This window comes from Pseudophryne corroboree, chromosome 4, assembly GCF_028390025.1.
Source record: "Pseudophryne corroboree isolate aPseCor3 chromosome 4, aPseCor3.hap2, whole genome shotgun sequence".
Classification (NCBI taxonomy): domain Eukaryota; kingdom Metazoa; phylum Chordata; class Amphibia; order Anura; family Myobatrachidae; genus Pseudophryne; species Pseudophryne corroboree.
Window position 1 is genome coordinate 93946244 of NC_086447.1, and position 20545 is coordinate 93966788.

The following is a 20545-nucleotide window of genomic DNA, read 5'->3' on the forward strand; positions in this document are numbered from 1 at the left end:
GCGTACTAAGCGGATTTTCACTGCGATGCGATGAAAAATACCGAGCGAACAACTCGGAATGAGGGCCATGGTCACATTTCCAGAGGAAATAAATCTGTAAGTGGAAACCCTGTGTATGTGGTTACCGCAGCAACGCATTGTTATAGTTACTATTGTCTCCTGACTGATTGGCAGGCGCAACGGCTAATCAGCAACGTGAAAATGTACAAAGGCGAAGTTATGGCAGCCAAGGCCAGCCAATGGGGTTTCTGTACCCAGCAGCCCCTCCTGCTCTTGTGCAGAATGCATGCAAGTGTCACACACACTAATACAATGTATTATGCTGGATAGGAGCAGAGCAGGGAGAGGTGAGACAGAACTTTGGTGGTTACTTATATACTGAATATCCATTGTGCTGTGCAGAGCTACTTATGGCTGGAATTCTGATACTAATGCGTATATCTACTGCAGCCAGCACACATGTTCCGGTGTGTGCTGCACAATGTTTGCTTCAGTCATTAATGTGCCACACATTCCCATTGTGGAGTTATGGGCTAGGCCTATACTAATGCTGCTTTGTCTTGCCACCATGTAATTCATAGGCTGTGTCTATAGCAGGCTGCCTCCTAGAACAGGGGCATATGCATCAATGCTTGGAGAGTGATAAAGTGGAGAGAGAGATAAAGTACCAACTAATCAGCTCCTGTCGTGTTACATGCTCCTGTAGCTGTAGCTTCTGTGCTTAAAGGATTATCTGATGCATACACACAAGTAGAGGAAAACATTTGTTATGGGGGGTGAGGGGTATGAAGGCATGAACGCCGATCTTGGCTGCGCACAAGACTTCCATAAAAGCCGGTGTTGTGTGCAAAGTCAGGGGCTGGCCGTAGGGCCGCCATCAGGGGGACTGCCCAAACTGCAGTCCAGAGCCCGGACAAAGAACGGGGCCCGGGAGGTAGCGGGGTGGATTTTCTTTGGGGTAACAGCTGCACCAGCGGGCAGCCTTGGATAGGCCGTGTCGGCAGCAGACGCTCCTGATTGGCTGCCAGTACACAAGCTGTGATTGGCTTGCAACCGGAGCCATATTCAAAATGTTGTCTGCGCTGTCTTTCCACACCGCTGTCACTCGATTAAATTGCTTTTCAGCGTCACACACCACTTGCAAAAGCTCCCTTATTGACAGTAGTCATCTATAAATCTATACAGTATTGGCCATCAGACCCTCACATGCAGCAGCCAGCAGAGTCTCATACTACATGACCGGCTCCCAATCACACTGGGCAGATCGGGGACATGGTTCCCTGGCATGGAAGAGCCACCAGCCAGGAAAAGGTTGCAGTTAGTCGATGAAGTTCTGCACAATAGCCACCCTCTTCCAGAGGGAGCCGTAGCAGTCTCTGTGTCTGAGCTGGTGCATACAGAGGGGCCTGGGGACAGGGAATGATGTCCCTACTGCCAAGCAAAGATGGCTGAGCTGAAGAAGCAAGCACAGAGACTGGCCATCCCTGGCTCCATTATGGTAAGAGCACCTGGCATCCAGTGTTGGTGCATTGATTGCACTAGCACTAAGGTTTTGCAGTTGTGCTTTGTCGTAGCAACTAGAAGTAGTGGAATTTGCTTTTGTATCATAGTAGAGCTGCAGCATCACCTATTTGGACATTAACAGCATAGCAGTAACATGGGTGGTCATTCCGAGTTGATCGCAGCCAGCAACTTTTTGCTACTGCTGCGATCAACTAGTCCACGCCTATGGGGGAGTGTATTTTAGCTTAGCAGGGCTGCGATCGCTTGTGCAGTAAACAAGACCAGCCCTGGACATACTTACCCTGTGATGCCCAGGTACACTTTCTTTCTGTCAATCTTCTTGCGGTCGGCTCAGCGACCGCTTTCTTCGTAAAACCGCGACGTAACCCGGCGACCCCTGTCACCGGGCAACGTCGCGCATGCGCAGTGCGGCCGCTGCACATGCGCATTCTGGACCCGTTCGCACCGTAGCGACAAACCGCTGCGTGCAAACGGGTTGGAATGACCCCCATCATTCTAATATTTGCTACATTAATAGTTAATAGCCATTTGTTGTTAAGTTCGATAAGGATTGGGCAACCTGTGGTTGGCTCTCCAGCTGTTAGTAAAGTACAAGTCCCAGCATATCTTGACAGATTTCTACCAACCTTGTTCATTCTGAATCCTGATTCATGTATGTATAATTGATGTTACATTGTAACTGTGTGGAGTTTGTAGTTCTCCATGTGCTTGCGTGGGTTTCCCCTGGGTATTCTGGTTACCTCCCACAATTCAAAAACTACCGGTAGGTTATCTGCCCCCCCCCCCCCCCAAAAAAAAAAAAACCCACTACTGTCTGTGTGAGTGTACATGGGCAGACTTGTAATTACTTACAATCCATTTTCAGACAATAAAAAAGCCCTGATATAACGATTTTTCGAAAAATGGTCATTAATGCGGTATCAATTAGAGGTCGTTTTTTTATCGGACGAAAACAGACCCGCGATCGTGTGATAACACATGGGATCCGGGATAAGTTCCTGATCCCATGTGTTATTGCGGCTTTGACGGCCACTTATTGTGGATTATGCTTCGGGTGCCTGAGACCAAGGGGGCTGCTGAACTAGGACACTCATTTGGTAGAGATTTGCTACAGTCACTGCTGACTCACAACCCCCTTTTGCAGCCCCCTTGAACTGAAGAGTCTCGGAATGTGTGATAACAAAGTGTGTACAGTGTAGTGAGCTACAGCTCTGCTGTTGTGTCTTTATTGGCAAAAGAAAGGAGAACAGAAGGTTTTTAAGCAAATGCACAAATTATTATAATAAAACTTTTAAGGGAGGGGGGGTTTATCAAAGCTTGGAGAGAGATAACATTGTGAGAGATAACATACCAACCAATCCGCTCCTGTCATTTTTCAACCACAGCCTGTAAAACGTAAGGCAGAAGCTGATTGGCAGCTACTTTATCTCTCTCAGTTTTATCTTTCTCCGAGCTTTGATAAAACCCCTCCGCAGGGCTCTACTTATTATCATTTGCAGCCAGCACCCAAAAATAAAGATTCCTTATCACCACAATTAGCTGCAATAAGGAATCGTGATGTCAGCACAGGCATAAGCCAGAGCCACTGGGGGGGTGGGGGGAGGGGAGGAATGATGTGATTTTGCAGCCATGCCCCCACCCACAGTTTGCCCCCTATGCCAAGCCACGCCCCATCATCGCCCACTGCTGTGTTGAGCTGGCTGCTGCTTCCCAGAAGGGGCAGCCAAAAAGTCAACAGCTATGGTGTTGTTGTTGCCCATAGCAACCAATCAGCTTTTGCCTATCATTTTCTAGGATGCCATAAAGACATTATCTGATTGGTAGCTTTGGGCAACACCCCTAATTTTAATTTTAGAAGCATTAGTAAATCTACCCTTTAATCCACTGGTAACCTGCTACAGCATCTCTGTACTTCCTAACCCCTGATAATATCATTTATTTTATTTTTCAACAGGTGTAAGCAGCAATGACCCAGATCCAGAACTTACTGTATGATTCACTGATAGGGACTCAGCATGTGGACTGTGCAGCACTTATCAAGATAAAAGAAGGAATTGCACTAACGTCACCCCCGAGGTTTCATGTAAGGCCCCTTTGTGCTTATACTGGATCATTTATTCCACTGACTTGCTATTTTGGGGACATCTATGATTTTGAAGAGTCCTTGAGGAATTGAATCAGCAGTAAATGTTGTTAAGTTCGATTATTTTACAAGGAAAAGCAATACCTTAACACACTGTTGTACGGGCCGCTGCAGCCGCTAAACATAAACAAATAACCGCTAAGATATGAATGCATGTTGCGTACACACGCTGACACGCTATGCGCACAATGCAGCGACACGTGTGGCTGAATACACCTTATACCCCAAACAAGAATGGAATGCGACACCAGTAGTTAAATGTAATGTTGTGGTCCAACGCATCAACAATATTTACTCAAAAGATACAGGTAATTTGTCTCCCATCGTGGGCCTTTTAACACGACCACCAAATGAACAAGCGAGATGACGGTGAAAAGTCCTTTGAGCGCTTTTCACCCGCTGGAATGTACCACGACTCACTCCTATAGTGATTTTCCACGAACCCAGTGAGGATCCCTACTAGACCCCTCAGCACTGGAAGTATGAAGTATTAACAGAATTAATACCTCACCGTTTTCAGTGGAGGTTGAAAGCCTGCTGGAATGTTTCCTGAGAGAGAGTCAGCGAAACTCCCTTTTCTTTACACAAATCACGTCTGCGTATGCTATCACAGCGCGTATGATGACGCAATTGTGCAAAATAACGCAAATGATATCACATTGCGTTCCCGTACGCACGCTTCACGTACTTTTCTACCGTGACACACGTACACAGTGCGTTCGCAACTAAATATTCCACACTTTTCTCGATCAATGTAAGTAATGCAGCAGATTTGTGTTTCTAGTTTCTACTGCTTTTGCTTAATACACAATACACCTTTGTTCCTCACACACGTTGGAAGTCACCCACGAGAATAACTTTCGTTGAGTGTAGAGATGAGCGGGTTTGGTTCATCGAGATCCGAACCCCTTCGAACTTCACGTGGTTTACACGGGTCCCAGCCAGCCTCGGTTCTTCCCGCCTTGCTCGGTTAACCCGAACGAGGCCGAACATTATCATCCCGCTGTCGGATTCTCGCGAGATTCGTATTCCATATAAAATTTTCACTCGTGCATTGTAGATTGAGCGGAGAGGACGTGGCTACGTTCTCTGCCTGAAAAGCTCAATATCTGTGCTCAGTGTGCTGCATTGGGGTGACCACCAGTATATAGTAGTACAGTACAGTAGGCCATTGCTGTATCTTGCAGCTCCGTGTCAGACTCAGTTCTAGTATCCTGATCAGTGCTCAATATCGTTGCTGCATTGTTGTGACCAGTATATAGTAGTACAGTGCTGCATTGTGGTGACCACCAGTATATAGTAGTACAGTACAGTAGGCCATTGCTGTATCTTGCTGCTCTGTGTCACTTCTAGTATCCTGATCAGTGCTCAATATGTGTGCTGCATTGTGGTGACCAGTATATAGTAGTACAGTGCTGCATTGTGGTGACCACCAGTATATAGTAGTACAGTACAGTAGGGCATTGCTGTATCTTGTTGCTCTGTGTCACTTCTAGTATCCTGATCAGTGCTCAATATCTGTGCTGCATTGTGGTGACCAGTATATAGTAGTACAGTGCTGCATTGTGGTGACCACCAGTATATAGTAGTACAGTAGAGTAGGCCATTGCTGTATCTTGCAGCTCCGTGTGAGACTCAGTTCTAGTACCCTGATTAGTGCTCAATATCTGTGCTGCATTGTGGTGACCAGTATATAGTAGTACAGTGCTGCATTGTGTTGACCACCAGTATATAGTAGTACAGTACAGTAGGCCATTGCTGTATCTTGCAGCTCCGTGTCAGACTCAGTTCTAGTATCCTGACCAGTGCTCAATATCTGTGCTGCATTGTGGTGACCAGTATATATAGTAGTACAGTGCTGCATTGTGGTGACCACCAGTATATAGTAGTACAGTACAGTAGGCCATTGCTGTATCTTGCAGCTCCGTGTCAGACTCAGTTCTAGTATCCTGATCAGTGCTCAATATCTGTGCTGCATTGTGGTGACCAGTATATAGTAGTACAGTGCTGCATTGTGGTGACCACCAGTATATAGTAGTACAGTACAGTAGGCCATTGCTGTATCTTGCAGCTCTGTGTCAGACTCAGTTCTAGTATCCTGATCAGTGCTCAATATCTGTGCTGCATTGTGGTGACCAGTATATAGTAGTACAGTACAGTAGGCCATTGCTGTATCTTGCAGCTCCGTGTCAGACTCAGTTCTAGTATCCTGATCAGTGCTCAATATCTGTGCTGCATTGTGGTGACCAGTATATAGTAGTACAGTACAGTAGGCCATTGCTGTATCTTGCAGCTCCATGTCAGACTCAGTTCTAGTATCCTGATCAGTGCTCAATATCTGTGCTGCATTGTTGTGACCAGTATATAGTAGTACAGTGCTGCATTGTGGTGACCACCAGTATAGTAGTACAGTACAGTATGCCATTGCTGTATCTTGCAGCTCCGTGTCAGGCTCAGTTCTAGTATCCTGATCAGTGCTCAATATATGTGCTGCATTGTTATGACCAGTATATAGTAGTACAGTGCTGCATTGTGGTGACCACCAGTATATAGTAGTACAGTACAGTAGGCCATTGCTGTATCTTGCTGCTCTGTGTCACTTCTAGTATCCTGAACAGTGCTTAATATCTGTGCTCAGTGTCAGTGCTGCATTGTGGTGACTAAAAGTCCAGTGTCTGTTGCTGCTGTAGGGTGCTGTGGTAGTGTTCTGTCACTGTGCATAGGTCATCATCATTCCAGTCACAGTGGTATCTGGTATCTATTTTGGTATCTAATTCCAGACATTACTGCCGTCTAATTCCAGATATATTACTGGCATATAATTAAACACATAAAAAAATGGAGAACAAAAATGTGGAGGGTAAAATAGGGAAAGATCAAGATCCACTTCCACCTAGTGCTGAAGCTGCTGCCACTAGTCATGGCAGAGACGATGAAATGCCATCAACGTTGTCTGCCAAGGCCTATGCCCAATGTCATAGTAGAGAGCGTGTAAAATCCAAAAAGCAAAAGTTCAGTAAAATGATGACACAAAAATCTAAATTAAAATCGTCTGAGGAGAAGCGTAAACTTGCCAATATGCCATTTACAACACGGAGTGGCAAGGAACAGCTGAGGCCCTGGCCTATGTTCATGGCTAGTGGTTCAGCTTCACATGAGGATGGAAACACTCATCCTCCCGCTAGAAAAATGAAAAGAGTTAAGCTGGAAAGAGCACAGAAAAGAACTGTGTGTTCTTCTAAATCACAAACCCCCAAGGAGAGTCCAATTGTGTCGGTTGCGATGCCTGACCTTCCCAACACTGGACGGGAAGAGGTGGCTCCTTCCACCATTTGCACGCCCCCTGCAAGTGCTGGAAGGAGCACCCACAGTCCAGTTCCTGATATTCAAATTGAAGTTGTCACTGTTGAAGTACACCAGGATGAGGATATGGGTGTTGCTGGCGCTGAGGAGGAAATTGACAAGGAGGATTCTGATGGTGAGGTGGTTTGTTTAAGTCAGGCACCCAGGGAGACACCTGTTCATTGTGGGATGAATATGGCCATTGACATGCCTGGTCAAAATATAAAAAAAATCACCTCTTCGGTGTGGAATTATTTTAACAGAAATGCAGACAACAGGTGTCAAGCCGTGTGTTTCCTTTGCCAAGCTGTAATAAGTAGGGGTAAGGACGTTAACCACCTAGGAACATCCTCCCTTATACGTCACCTGGAGCGCATTCATCAGAAGTCATTGACAAGTTCAAAAACTTTGGGTGACAGCGGAAGCAGTCCACTGACAACTAAATCCTTTCTTCCTCTTGTACCCAAGCTCCTGCAAACCACCCTACCAACTCCCTCAATGTCAATTTCCTCCTTAGACAGGAATGCCAATAGTCCTGCAGGCCATGTCACTGGCAAGACTGACGAGTTCTTTCCTAACTGGGATTCCTCCAATGGATCCGTGAGTGGAACGCCTACTGCTGCTGTTGTTACTGCTGGCGCTGCTGTTGTTGCTGCTGCTGGGAGTCGATCGTCATCCCAGAGGGAAAGTCGGAAGACCACTTGTACTACTTCCATTAAGCAATTGACTGTCCAACAGTCCTTTGCGAGGAAGATGAAATATCACAGCAGTCATCCTGTTGCAAAGCGGATAACTCAGGCCTTGACAACTATGTTGGTGTTAGTGCGTCCGGTATCCGTCGTTAGTTCACAGGGACTTAGAGAATTTCTTGAGGTAGTGTGTCCCCGGTACCAAATCCCATCTAGGTTCCACTTCTCTAGGCAGGCGATACCGAGAATGTACACAGACGTCAGAAAGAGAGTCACCAGTGTCCTAAAAATGCAGTTGTACCCAGTGTCCACTTAACCACGGACATGTGGACAAGTGGAGCAGGGCAGACTAAGGACTATATGACTGTGACAGCCCACTGGGTAGAAGTATTGCCTCCCGGAGCAACAACAGCAGCAGCGGCACCAGTAGCAGCATCTCGCAAACGCCAACTCGTTCCTAGGCAGGCTACGCTTTGTATCACCACTTTCCATAAGAGGCACACAGCTGACAACCTCTTACGGAAACTGAGGAACATCATCGCAGAATGGCTTACCCCAATTGGACTCTCCTGGGGATTTGTGACATCGGACAACGCCACCAATATTGTGCGTGCATTGCATGTGGGAAAATTCCAGCACGTCCCATGTTTTGCACATACAATGAATTTGGTGGTGCAGAATTATTTAAAAAAACGACAGGGGCGTAATGGAGATGAATTGTGGGCCACTTTCGGCATTCAGCCATCGCGTGCCGAAGACTGGAGCACCAGCAAACACTCCTGAACATGCCCTGCCATCAGCTGAAGCAAGAGGTGGTAACGAGGTGGAATTCAACCCTCTATATGCTTCAGAGGATGGAGGAGCAGCAAAAGGCCATTCAAGCCTATACATCTGCCTACGATATAGGCAAAGGAGGGGGAATGCACCTTACTCAAGCGCATTGGAGAACGATTTCAACATTGTGCAAGGTTCTCCAACCCTTGCCACACGTGAAGTCAGTTCAGACACTGCCAGCCTAAATCAGGTCATTCCCCTCATCAGGCTTTTGCAGAAGCAGCTGGAGAGATTGAAGGAGGAGCTAAAATGGAGCGATTCCGCTAGGCATGTGGGACTTGTGGATGGAGCCCTTCATTCGCTAAACCAGGATTCACGGGTGGTCAATCTGTTGAAATCAGGCCACCGTGCTCGATCCTAGGTTTAAAGCCTACGCTGTATCTCTCTTTCCGGCAGACATAAGTCTGCAGATGTTCAAAGACCTGCTGCTGAGACACTTGTCAAGTCAAGCGGAACGTGACTCGCCAACAGCTCCTCCTTCATTTTCTCCCGCCACTGGAGCTGCCAGGAAAAGGATCAAATTTCCAAAACCACCCGCTGGCGGTGATGCAGGGCAGTCAGGAGCAAGTGCTGATATCTGGTCCGGACTGAAGGACCTGCCAACGATTACTGACATGTCGTCTACTGTCACTGCATATGATTCTGTCACCATTGAAAGAATGGTGGGGGATTATATGAGTGACAGCATCCAAGTAGGCATGCTGGCGTATACTGGCAGGAAAAAGAGGCAATTTGGAGGCCCTTGCACAAACTGGCTTTATTTTACCTAAGTTGCCCCCCCTCCAGTGTGTACTCCGAAAGAGTGTTTAGTGCAGCCAGTCACCTTGTCAGCGATCGGCGTAGGAGGTTACTTCCAGAAAATGTGGAGAAGATGATGTTCATCAAAATGAATTATAATACATTCCTCCGTGGAGACATTTACCAGCAATTGCCTCCAGAAATTACACAGGGACCTGTGATGGTGGATTCCAGTGGGGACGAATTAATACTCTGTGAGGAGGGGGATGTACACAGTGAAAGGGGTGAGGAATCGGACGATGAGGAGGAGGTGGACATCTTGCCTCTGTAGAGCCAGTTTGTGCAAGGAGAGATTGATTGCTTCTTTTTTGGTGGGGGCCCGAACCAACCAAATATTTCAGCCACAGTCGTGTGGCAGACCCTGTCGCTGAAATGATGGGTTAGTTAAAGTGTGCATGTCCTGTTTATACAACATAAGGGTGGGTGGGAGGGCCCAAGGACAATTCCATCTTGCACCTCTTTTTTTATTTATTATTTGCATCATGTACTGTTTGGGGACTATTTTTTTAAGTGCCATCCTGTCTGACACTGCAGTGCCACTCCTAGATGGGCCAGGTGTTTGTGCCGCCCACTTGGGTCGCTTAGCTTAGTCATCCAGCGACCTCGGTGCAAATTTTAGGACTCAAAAAAATATTGTGAGGTGTTCAGAATAGACTGGAAATGAGTGGAAATTATGGTTATTGAGGTTAATAATACTATAGGATCAAAATGACCCCCAAATTCTATGATTTAAGCTGTTTTTGAGGGGTTTTTGAAAAAAAACACTCGAATCCAAAACACACCCGAATCCCTCAAAACTTTTAAGGGAGGTTTTGCCAAAACGCGTCCGAATCCAAAACACGGCCGCGGAACCGAATCCAAAACCAAAACACAAAACCAGAAAAATGTCCGGTGCAAATCTCTAGTTGAGTGCTGCCTAAACTTTTAGGCCGGAACTGAGTGTTGTATGTGTTTTACAATTACCCACTTAAACAAATACACCAAATGTATAACAAATAAACGTATCCGATTCTATGCAGATCTATAATGACTATTACAACCTATGGCAACAATATATGAGAATATATGCAAAATATTAGTACACTTGTGTGCGTTTTCACGCCAAAAGTAACACACACAAAACATTAATGGTTAATAGCTGTTCCTTGCTGTCACTCGGTTCGCACCAGCACCTCTGAGACTATACAGGACAGACGTGGTTTAACAACATTAGGTAGTTTTAACACAAGACAAAATGACTTTAGACACGTCTCAACCCTTTGTTGTTAGACCAAAGTCTGTTAGGCCCTGTAAGTCCGCGAGTATGTGGTGAACCGGATGAGCCGCCAACTGTTAAGTTCGATTATTTTACAAGGAAAAGCAATACCTTAACACACTGTTGTACGGGCCGCTGCAGCCGCTAAACATAAACAAATAACGTCTAAGATATAGTAACATAGTATCTAAGGTTCAAAAAAGACAATTGTCCATCGAGTTCAACCTATTTGTCGACTCCTATGCAGGATTATTTGGTCTAAAATTTTGACTGATGCTGATGTCTGCCATTAAGTTTTATCGCTCTTATTATAGTAACTATAATGCGTGACTAAGGACCATAACTCTGGATATCCTTATCCATTAGGAATTTATCTAACCCTTTCTTAAAGGTGTTGACTGAGTCCGCCATTACAACTCCCTCAGGCAGGGAATTCCAAACACGTATTGTCCTTACCGTGAAAAACCCTTTACCCCGTATTGTGCGAAATCTCCTCTCCTGAAACCTGAGCGAGTGTCCACGAGTCCTCTCTGTTGATCTAACCAAAAACAGGTCCTGCGCAAGATCTGTGTATTGTCCCCTTATATATTTGTAGATGTTGATCATGTCCCCTCTTAGTCTCCTCTTTTCCAGTGTAAACATGCCTAATCTTGCAAGCCTTTCCTCGTATTCCAGTGTCTCCATGCCCTTAATTAGTTTGGTCACCCTCCTCTGAACCTTTTCTAGCTCCAGGATATCCTTTTTGTAGTATGGTGCCCAGAATTGTACACAGTATTCAAGGTTTGGCCTCACTAGTGATTTATATAACGGGAGTATAACACTCTCGTCCCTTGCATCGATTCCCCGTTTTATGCATGCTAATATCTTATTAGCCTTCTTTGCTGCAATCCTACTTTGGGTACTGCTGCTTAGTTTGCTATCTATGAGGACACCTAAGTCCTTTTCCAGTACAGAATCCCCTAATTTTACCCCATTTAGTATGTAGGTGTTATTTTTGTTCTTGTTACCACAGTGCATTACCTTACACTTGTCTGTATTGAAGCGCATTCTCCATTTCGCTGCCCATGCTTCTAATTTAACGAAGTTGTTCTGAAGCGACTCAGCATCCTCCTCTGTATATTTATAGCCTTACACAATTTGGTATCATCTGCAAAAATTCACACCATGCTCTCTAGACCTTCTGTTATGTCGTTAATGAAAATATTGAACAATAGCGGTCCTAATACTGAGCCTTGTAGCACACCACTTAGCACTTCAGTCCAATTTGAAAAAGATCCATTAACCACAACGCGCTGCTCCCTATTATCTAACCAATTTTTGATCCAAGTGCATATTGTGCTTCCTAGCCCTATTTCTTTTAGCTTGTAGATAAGTCTCATGTGCTGTACAGTGTCGAAAGCTTTGGCAAAGTCTAAAAAGATTACATCTACCTCTTTACCCTGATCGAGGTTTGCACTTACTATTTCATAGAAGCCAAGTAAGTTGGTTTAACAGGATCTGTCCTTCACAAATCCATGTTGATTCCTTTTAATGACCTTATTGACTTCAAGGAACTTCTGAATACTATCTCTTAATATACCTTCCAATACTTTCCCCACTATAGATGTAAGACTAACTGGTCTATAATTACCCGGTTTAGCTTTACTTCCCTTTTTGAATATAGGCACTACTTCCGCTATACGCCAGTCTTTGGGAGCCATACCTGATATTACTGAATCCTTAAAGATCAAAAATAGCGGTTTTGCAAGTTCAGAGTGAAGCTCCATTAGAACCCTTGGATGAATTCCATCGGGACCCGGTGACTTATTAATCTTTAAATGTTTTAATCGGTCACAGACTACCTCCTCGCTTAAATAAGTACCTATCAGTGGGATATTCTCATTATTGAGATTGTGTGTTAGTCCCTGAATTGGGTCCTCTCTAGTAAATACTGTTGAAAAAAACTCATTTAGTGTGTCCGCTATGTCATTATCATTTTGCTTAAGACTCCCAACTTGTCTTTTAAAGGGCCTATACTCTCCTTCTTTAATCTCTTGCTATTAATGTATTTAAAGAATTTTTGGGGATTCGCTTTGCTTTCCTTTGCTACTAGTTTTTCAGTTTCTACTTTAGCCGCTCTTATTTCCTTTTTGCATATTTTGTTAGTTACAGTCCTTATAGTGCTGAAATGACTCAGCTTCCCCGTCAGATTTGTATTTTTTAAATGCTCGTCTTTTCTTGCCCATAAGTTCCTTTATCTTTTTGTTAAGCCACATCAGTTTATGATTATTACTCCTTTTTTTGCTGCTCGTAGGAATAAATTTATGAGTATTTTTAGCTAGCAGGGATTTTAGTACATCCCATTTCTCCGTAGTATTTTTTCCTAGAAACAAACCTTCCCATTCAATATCCCTGAAAAATACCCTCATCTTTTCAAAGTTGGCTTTGCTAAAGTTTAGAGTCCTAGTTGTGCCAGTATAGGACTGTTTATGAAAACTAATATTGAATGTGACCATATTGGGGTCACTGTTTCCTATGGGTTCCCCTACAATAATACCTGATACCAAATCCCCATTGTTTGTTAATACCAGGTCTAAGATTGCATTGGGGGTCATTCCGAGTTGTTCGCTCGTTATTTTTTTGTTGCAACGGAGCGAATAGTCGCTAATGCGCATGCGCAATGTCCGCAGTGCGACTGCGCCAAGTAAATTTGCTATGCAGTTAGGAATTTTACTCATGGCATTACGAGGTTTTTTCTTCGTTCTGGTGATCGTAATGTGATTGACAGGAAGTGGGTGTTTCTGGGCGGAAACTGTCCGTTTTATGGGAGTGTGTGAAAAAACGCTACCGTTTCTGGGAAAAACGCGGGAGTGGCTGGAGAAACGGAGGAGTGTCTGGGCGAACGCTGGGTGTGTTTGTGATGTCAAACCAGGAACGACAAGCACTGAACTGATCGCAGATGCCGAGTAAGTCTGGAGCTACTCAGAAACTGCTAAGAAGTGTCTATTCGCAATTCTGCTAATCTTTCGTTCGCAATTTTAATATGCTAAGATTAACTCCCAGTAGGCGGCGGCTTAGCGTGTGCAAAGCTGCTAAAAGCAGCTTGCGAGCGAACAACTCGGAATGACCCCCATTGTACCTAGTTGGTTCCTCAATTAGTTGGACTAAGTAGTTATCATTTAGCAGTGTCACATGAATCGTTTTTCCAGTTTATCTCTGGATAGTTAAAATCTCCCATCACTAATAAGTCTCCTACTCCTGCTGCTCTTTGAACTACAAATGTGCCCACATACATCTTTGCTATATCCCACCATGTATGGAACGGTTTTGCATGCATTAGATTCAGAGATTTAGCCATGCCTTGTCATTTTTCTTCATTTGCTTCTTTAGTATGTTACTTTATACACATTCTATTATGGCAAACAAAACTTTTAAAATTCATCCACTTGCTACTTGTGAAAAACAGCTTAGCCGTGTTTTGCATGTTGTGCCAAATTTGTAAAAAAGCAAAGATGTAAGTGGACACATCTGTATGTTACTATGTTCCATACGTCAAGGGGCAGGTCATTTACAGTACATGAGGGGTCATAGGTTGATTTGAATGAATGGGCAATGCTTGGTCCAGGTGTGCTTGCAGGTGTTCGCCACTGGGTTCCGGCCGAATATCCTGAGTACACTATCATAATAGTTTGCTAATATTATATCTCTGCGTATATCTACACTCAGATACATGTGATCAACTGCAAATAGCAACCGGAATGTAGATCACAAAATACTGCACATCTGGACAGGGGCAGATCCAGAAGAAAATTAAAGGGGGGGCACCATGATAGGGGAACGGTAATAGTTATATTTATATGCACCTAAGGCACGCGTGCTCCCAGATAAGGGGTGTGGTATCACAGGGGGCGTGGCCTCACAGAATACGCCATCGGGTAATGATTGGCTGTAGGAGAGCATCCTGGTTTATTGCCAATGTTTCACCCTGATGAAAAGGCTGATTGGGCCTTGAAATGTTGGTCACCTGTTCCATTAGTTATGGGAGCCTGGAAGGCACCCCAGCACAACATAATTATTATAGTTTTTATTTGGTGGTGGCAGGTGCAGCATACCGTGTTTTTGGCACTGCACTGAGACTCAAACTGCAGGACACGAACTGCCCATCTTTGTAGAAGCAGCCAGATGGATCTCCAACAAGCAGCATAAGACATCTGCAGGACAGCCCTGTCACAATCACACGGGCCGCCTTCTCAAAGGTGAGCTGAGTTTGACTGCACCTAGCATGGTGGTAAAGGAAGTGGAGCAGGAAGTGCTGGGAAACTGTGTGGTGCAGTGAGGGCTAATGAAGCCTTCTGCGCCGTCATAAGTAACAGTCTTACTCGATGCTGGCATTTGAACCGCGCACCTGGGCTGGACTCTGGCCGGCTGGCAGTGGGGGAGGTAGGTTGCGGTGTGAGCAGGGGGAGGCTGAAGCTGCAACTCCAGCCTCCCCGTTGGTTACCATACCACACGACTGGCTGTTAGAGCCGCAGCGGGTCCTAGCGCCTGCCGGCTCTTTTATCAAATCTGACTGCTGGAAATAACAGTAGTGCTGCTGCTGTTCTCCTTTTGAAAAAAAAAAAAGAAGTCAGAAATGACAGGGGGGCACTGGCCCCCGCCCCCCCCCCCCCCGGATCTGCCTATGCATCTGGATACCAAACACTAAGTCCTAACCTTGCCCTGACCCCTCACATCCTGTAAAGCTGAATAACTCTATTGTTCTACCTTTTAAGTGTATGTAACTTGCTGGCAAAGTGTGTGAAGACTAGGGTGGTCATTCCGAGTTGTTCGCTAGCTGTTTTCGGTCGCAGCGCAGCGTTCAGGCAAAAAAAGCGGCACTTCTGCGCATGCGTATGCGGCGCAATGCGCAGCGCAAGCCGTTCTTTCACAACGGCCGATGCAGTTTCACACAAGGTCTAGTGAAGCATTTCAGTCGCACTGCTGACCGCAGAGTGATTGACATGAAGTGGACGTTTCTGGGTGTCAACTGACCGTTTTCAGGGAGTGTTCGAAAAAACGCAGGCGTGCCAGGAAAAATGTAGGCGTGCCTGGAAAAATGTAGGCGTGGCTGGCCGAACGCAGGGCATGTTTGTGACGTCAAAACAGGAACTGAATGGTCTGAAGTGATCGCAAGCGCTGAGTAGTTCTGGAGGTACTCTGTAACTACTCAAAATTATTTTGCAGCCGCTCGGCGATCCTTTCGTTTGCACTTCTGCTAAGCTAAGATACACTCCCAGAGGGCGGCAGCTTAGCGTTTGCACGGCTGCTAAAAACAGCTAGCGAGCGAACAACTCGGAATGACCACCTATGTGTAAATTATGCACTATATGAATAGAATATGGAATATGACTTTGTGGCTTTTCTGTGCGAATGCGTATGCTACCGTATATACTCATACCACGTGCCAATATGCAAGGCTCGTGAACCAGTGTACGATGCGTACGCACGGTGAAAACGCGCACGCACAGAGGCCGCTCTGTTTGGTGTTGACATGTGGTGTGTGTGTAATATTTTCGATTTCGACAATGTACTAAGCTGTCTAATTTTCACTTCGCAGCTGCAGCCTCAGCAAATCCAAGCGATTCTTGGTGCTTTCAGTAACCTGTCAGCTTTAAGACGAGAAGGGCTTCATTTCCTTGACAAGAACTACAAATGCATCCGCGCGGATAAAGGCTCTGTCTATGCTAAATGTGTGAGTTATAGCGGAACCTGTGCCGGCGTCCTGCAGTCATGTGACCTCAGCTGAAATCTGCTCTAAACCTACAAATGTTGTCCCCTGTATTTTACAAATGTGTCACAGTGGTTCTTCTAATCCACAAGTCCACTGTTCTGGTTGGTCTATTTTGCAAGAAAGGCCAGTGACTGTAACTTCTTCAGCACACTTACTCTCCCTCAGTGCCGCCTGCGGCACCCACTTTGTGACTGAAGTGGTAGGTCCAAGCGGCTTGATGACACAATTTGCTTTGATTGTGTCATCGGGACCACCATCCCTCCCCCACACTTTGCACCTTGCTAAAATCATATTGCACAGCAGATGGGCAGATTTATAATGTGCAAAGAGATTTATTGTTGGGAAGGAGCGTGTCCTAGCTTACGCCTAGATTTCAGTGTAAAAATAAAGCTGCCCAGTATTTGTTTCCTATAAAAGCAGCCAGTATTTACCCTGCATGCAGAAAAATAAATGTACACCTCCCAACTGTCCCGATTTTGGTGGGACAGTTCTGTTTTTCTGGGACTGTCCAGCTGTCCCACCTGGGAGACCTCTCTCACCCGCTGCGAGAAGCAGTGAATAGATGCTGTGTGCATGTGCGCAGCGTCTATTTGCCGTGAGAAGGGGTCTGGGGGGTTATTCCGAGTTGCTCGCTCGCTAGCTAGTTTTAGCAGCCGTGCAAACGCTATGCCGCCGCCCACTGGGGAGTGTATTTTAGCTTAGCAGAAGTGCGAACGCATGTGCAGCCGAGCTCTGCAAAAACAGTTTGTGCAGTTCCGGAGTAGCTCTGAACCTACTCAGCGCTTGCGATCACTTCAGCCTATTCGTGTCCGGATTGAACGTCATACACCCGCCCAGCGAACGCCCAGCCACGCCTGCGTTTTGCAAACACTCCCTGAAAACGGTCAGTTGACACCCAGTAACGCCCACTTCCTGTCAATCTTCTTGCGGCCGCCAGTGCTAAGGAAAACTTCGCTAGAACCTGAGCACAACCACAAAGAGCGCGTTGCGCGTTCGCATTGCGGGGCATACGAATGCGCATAAATGCCATTTTTTCACCTGATCGCTGCGCTGCGAAAAACGTCAGCGAGTGATCAACTCGGAATGACCCCCCCTGGTCAGCAGCTTACAGAGCGCTGATCATGCCCCCACGTAGGCAAAAACAGAGGTGTGGCCTGCGATTGCTGCCATGCACCCTAACCAAGATGCCACGCCCCATTATTTCAGTGTGCATCTGTGTCCCACCTCCCAACTTTAGAAAGTTGTGAGGCATGTAAATGTATTTGCACCCCACATATGCATTGCAACATGGTGTGTTCCTGAAGCAAACTGCTCCTTTTTTTTTTTTTACTCCAATTTTGATTTGCTTAACTTTGAATATGCAAATGAAACCAGCATTAAAGTATAGTATATCTTGGCTATTACATACATGTCCTCTAGTCCCTTCCTTGTAGAGTTAGTGCCCTCTAGTGGCTGATGCTGTTCATTGAGCATTAATCATATGCTTAATACAGAAAACTACCTGTGCCACCATAGGGGGTCATTCCGAGTTGATCGCTCGCTAGCTGTTTTTAGCAGCCGTGAAAACGTTAAGCTGCCGCCCTCTGGGAGTGTATCTTAGCTTAGCAGAAGTGCGAACGAAAGGATCGCAGAGCGGCTACAAAAATAAAATGTGCAGTTTCAGAGTAGCTCCAGACCTACTCCTAGCTTGCGATCACTTCAGACTGTTTAGTTCCGGATTTGACGTCACAAACACGTCCTGCGTTCGCCCAGCCAAGCCTGCGTTTTTTTGATCACTCCCTGAAAACGGTCAGTTGACACCCAGAAACGCCCCCTTCCTGTCAATCCCTCTGCGGCCAGCACTGCGACTGAAAAGTTTTGCTAGACCTTGTGTGAAACTTCTTCGGCCATTGTGAAAGTACGTTGCAAGTGCGCATTGCGCCGCATACTCATGCGCAGAAGTTACATTTTTTTGCATCATCGCTGTGCAGCGAACATTTTCAGCTAGCGATCAACTCGGAATGACCCCCATAGAGAGCTTTCAGTTCGCACTCAGTCTTATGTTTTCTTTCTCCAACCAGGATAACGAGGGAATCGTAATGGTAAAAGCAAAGTCCAACATTCTGCTGGCTACATACCGGGAAGGCATGCGCCCCAGTGTGTGTGTAGAGGCTACTGAGACGCTAGGTAGGTGGGAAGGGGGAACAAAGGCGCTGCCTCTACTATTATATATATAATTCCAACAGCGCAAATCAGTGGCACTCAGAGACATCTATAATAAGCAAAAAGTGTGTATTTCACATCAGAAACCAACGTTTCGGGGCTCGCTGGCCCCAATGCCCGACATGAGTGTGTGTGTGTGTGTGTGTGTGTGTGTGTGTGTGTGTGTGTGTGTGTGTGTGTGTGTATATATATATCCCGGCGGCGAGCACAGCGTGTCCCCTCATGGGCAAATAAGATATACAGTAGATAGTAGAAATGCAGAGATTTTGTGTTACGCATATTTGCAATTGCAGAGATACGATTTAGCCACCAGCCACTTCACGGCATCTCTGATATGGTGGTCCTATCCAGTGGCAGCGCTACGGGGCTGCAGGCTGCTCCCGGGTAAGCGTGTGACACCAAAATGCTGACTCCTCTCCAGTTACAGGAGCTGGGCGCTGCACTGTAACATTATGTGCAGCACTCGTCTCTTGTCACAGTGTTGGTGTCGGCTCTGCAGAGGGCAGACAGTCTCCGGGAGCAGTCCAGCATCTCCGTAAGTGGGGTTTGGGCCGTTAGGCCACGCCGGCGCCTAATGAGGCAAACTCCCTTTTTTGCCGGGATTCAGTCTGGGAGGTGTCACAAAGGTTAGTGATGCCCCTGGTCCTAACACTACACAATGATACTGTAGTACCCACTTTGTGTCATACCTTTGTGTGTTGCTATGTGATAATATGTTTATACATTTCTAAATTGTGCGCTAACTCACATGGAGGCACCCCAAGATCCTCCGAGTGTTCTACAAGAACCAACATGCCCTCCAACTACTGAACCCATACATGCCTCTCAGAGCAATGATACACAAAAAAGGCAAGCTGCTCAAATCAATGTATTAGTCCATTACAGGTGCTTGCAGGGGAGGGGCTGCTGGTTCTTGTAGTGCCATTTGGAGGATCTAAGGGTGCCTCCAGGTGAGTTAGTTATCAATTTAGAAATATATAAATGTATGTGCTATTATCATGTAGCAATACACAAAGGTATGATCCAAATTGGGTACTATTATCATGTAGCATTAGGACCTCCATATCGGAGACACCATGTAGTGGCTGGTGGCTTAATATATTTTTGCAAATATATGTAACTACGATCTCTTCATTTCTACTATTGTATAGGATGTAAATCTTATTTGCTGGTCATTATAGTATGCTGGTTGTTTAAATTAACCCCTTCCATTGCAAGCACCTGTAATGGACTGACACATTGATTTGAGCAGCTTGCCATTTTTGTGTAAATCGCAATTTACTTAAACAGAAAACTGCTGCATTTTGCACTTTTGTTCCTCAAGACAAACACTTGTATAGTAATAATAATATTTCTGACATTCTTTCTGTAGGCCGTTATCTCCGGGAGGAGTAATTGTGATCTAGAGACATGTTCCCATGGACAGAGAGAGATATGGGAGAGAACGGCATTGAGATAATATGAGGAATCGCTGCACGCCAGTACATTGTAATAAATATACATCATACTGTACATGAGACGTATGTATGGCGTGAGCTCCCGTCTGACATATACTGTCTCATGTAATACTTGCAAATAAAGATTTTATGCACATGCAATGGAAACCGGCCTTTCAAAGCAGCGTAAAATGGGCAGTACTGAGGTTGAGGGTGCCCCTTAAGCTGGCAGCTGCATCACTAATCATTAAAGGTGTTTCCAGCTGTTACACACACAGTGATATTATCTTACAGTCCTGCAGGGGGCACTCTAGTCATATTATCCTACAGTCCTGCAGGGGGCACTCCAGTGATATTATCTTACAGTCCTGCAGGGGGCACTCCAGTCATATTATCTTACAGTCCTGCAGGGGGCACTCCAGTCATATTATCTTACAGTCCTGCAGAGGGCACTCCGGTCATATTATCCTACAGTCCTGCAGAGGGCACTCCGGTCATATTATCCTACAGTCCTGCAGAGGGCACTCCGGTCATATTATCTTACAGTCCTGCAGAGGGCACTCCGGCCATATT

At 45.7% G+C, this 20545-nt stretch overlaps 1 protein-coding gene across 3 annotated transcripts in view; it reads left to right on the top strand.

Moving 5' to 3' along the window:
- PFN4 (profilin family member 4) overlaps positions 1 to 20134 on the top strand; it is a 37622-nt gene extending 17488 nt beyond the window's left edge. For 2 of the 3 annotated variants that reach the window (XM_063915282.1, XM_063915283.1), the window contains exons 2-5: positions 3479 to 3607; positions 16161 to 16295; positions 18395 to 18500; positions 19909 to 20134. In XM_063915282.1, the coding sequence (XP_063771352.1) occupies positions 3491 to 3607; positions 16161 to 16295; positions 18395 to 18500; positions 19909 to 19931 (381 nt within the window). In that variant the 5' untranslated portion in view covers positions 3479 to 3490 and the 3' untranslated portion in view covers positions 19932 to 20134. Of the gene's footprint in view, positions 1 to 267; positions 348 to 3478; positions 3608 to 16160; positions 16296 to 18394; positions 18501 to 19908 lie in introns of those variants that run through there. The other variant, XM_063915281.1, reaches the window with a different exon arrangement.
- Positions 20135 to 20545: the final 411 nt, after the last annotated feature.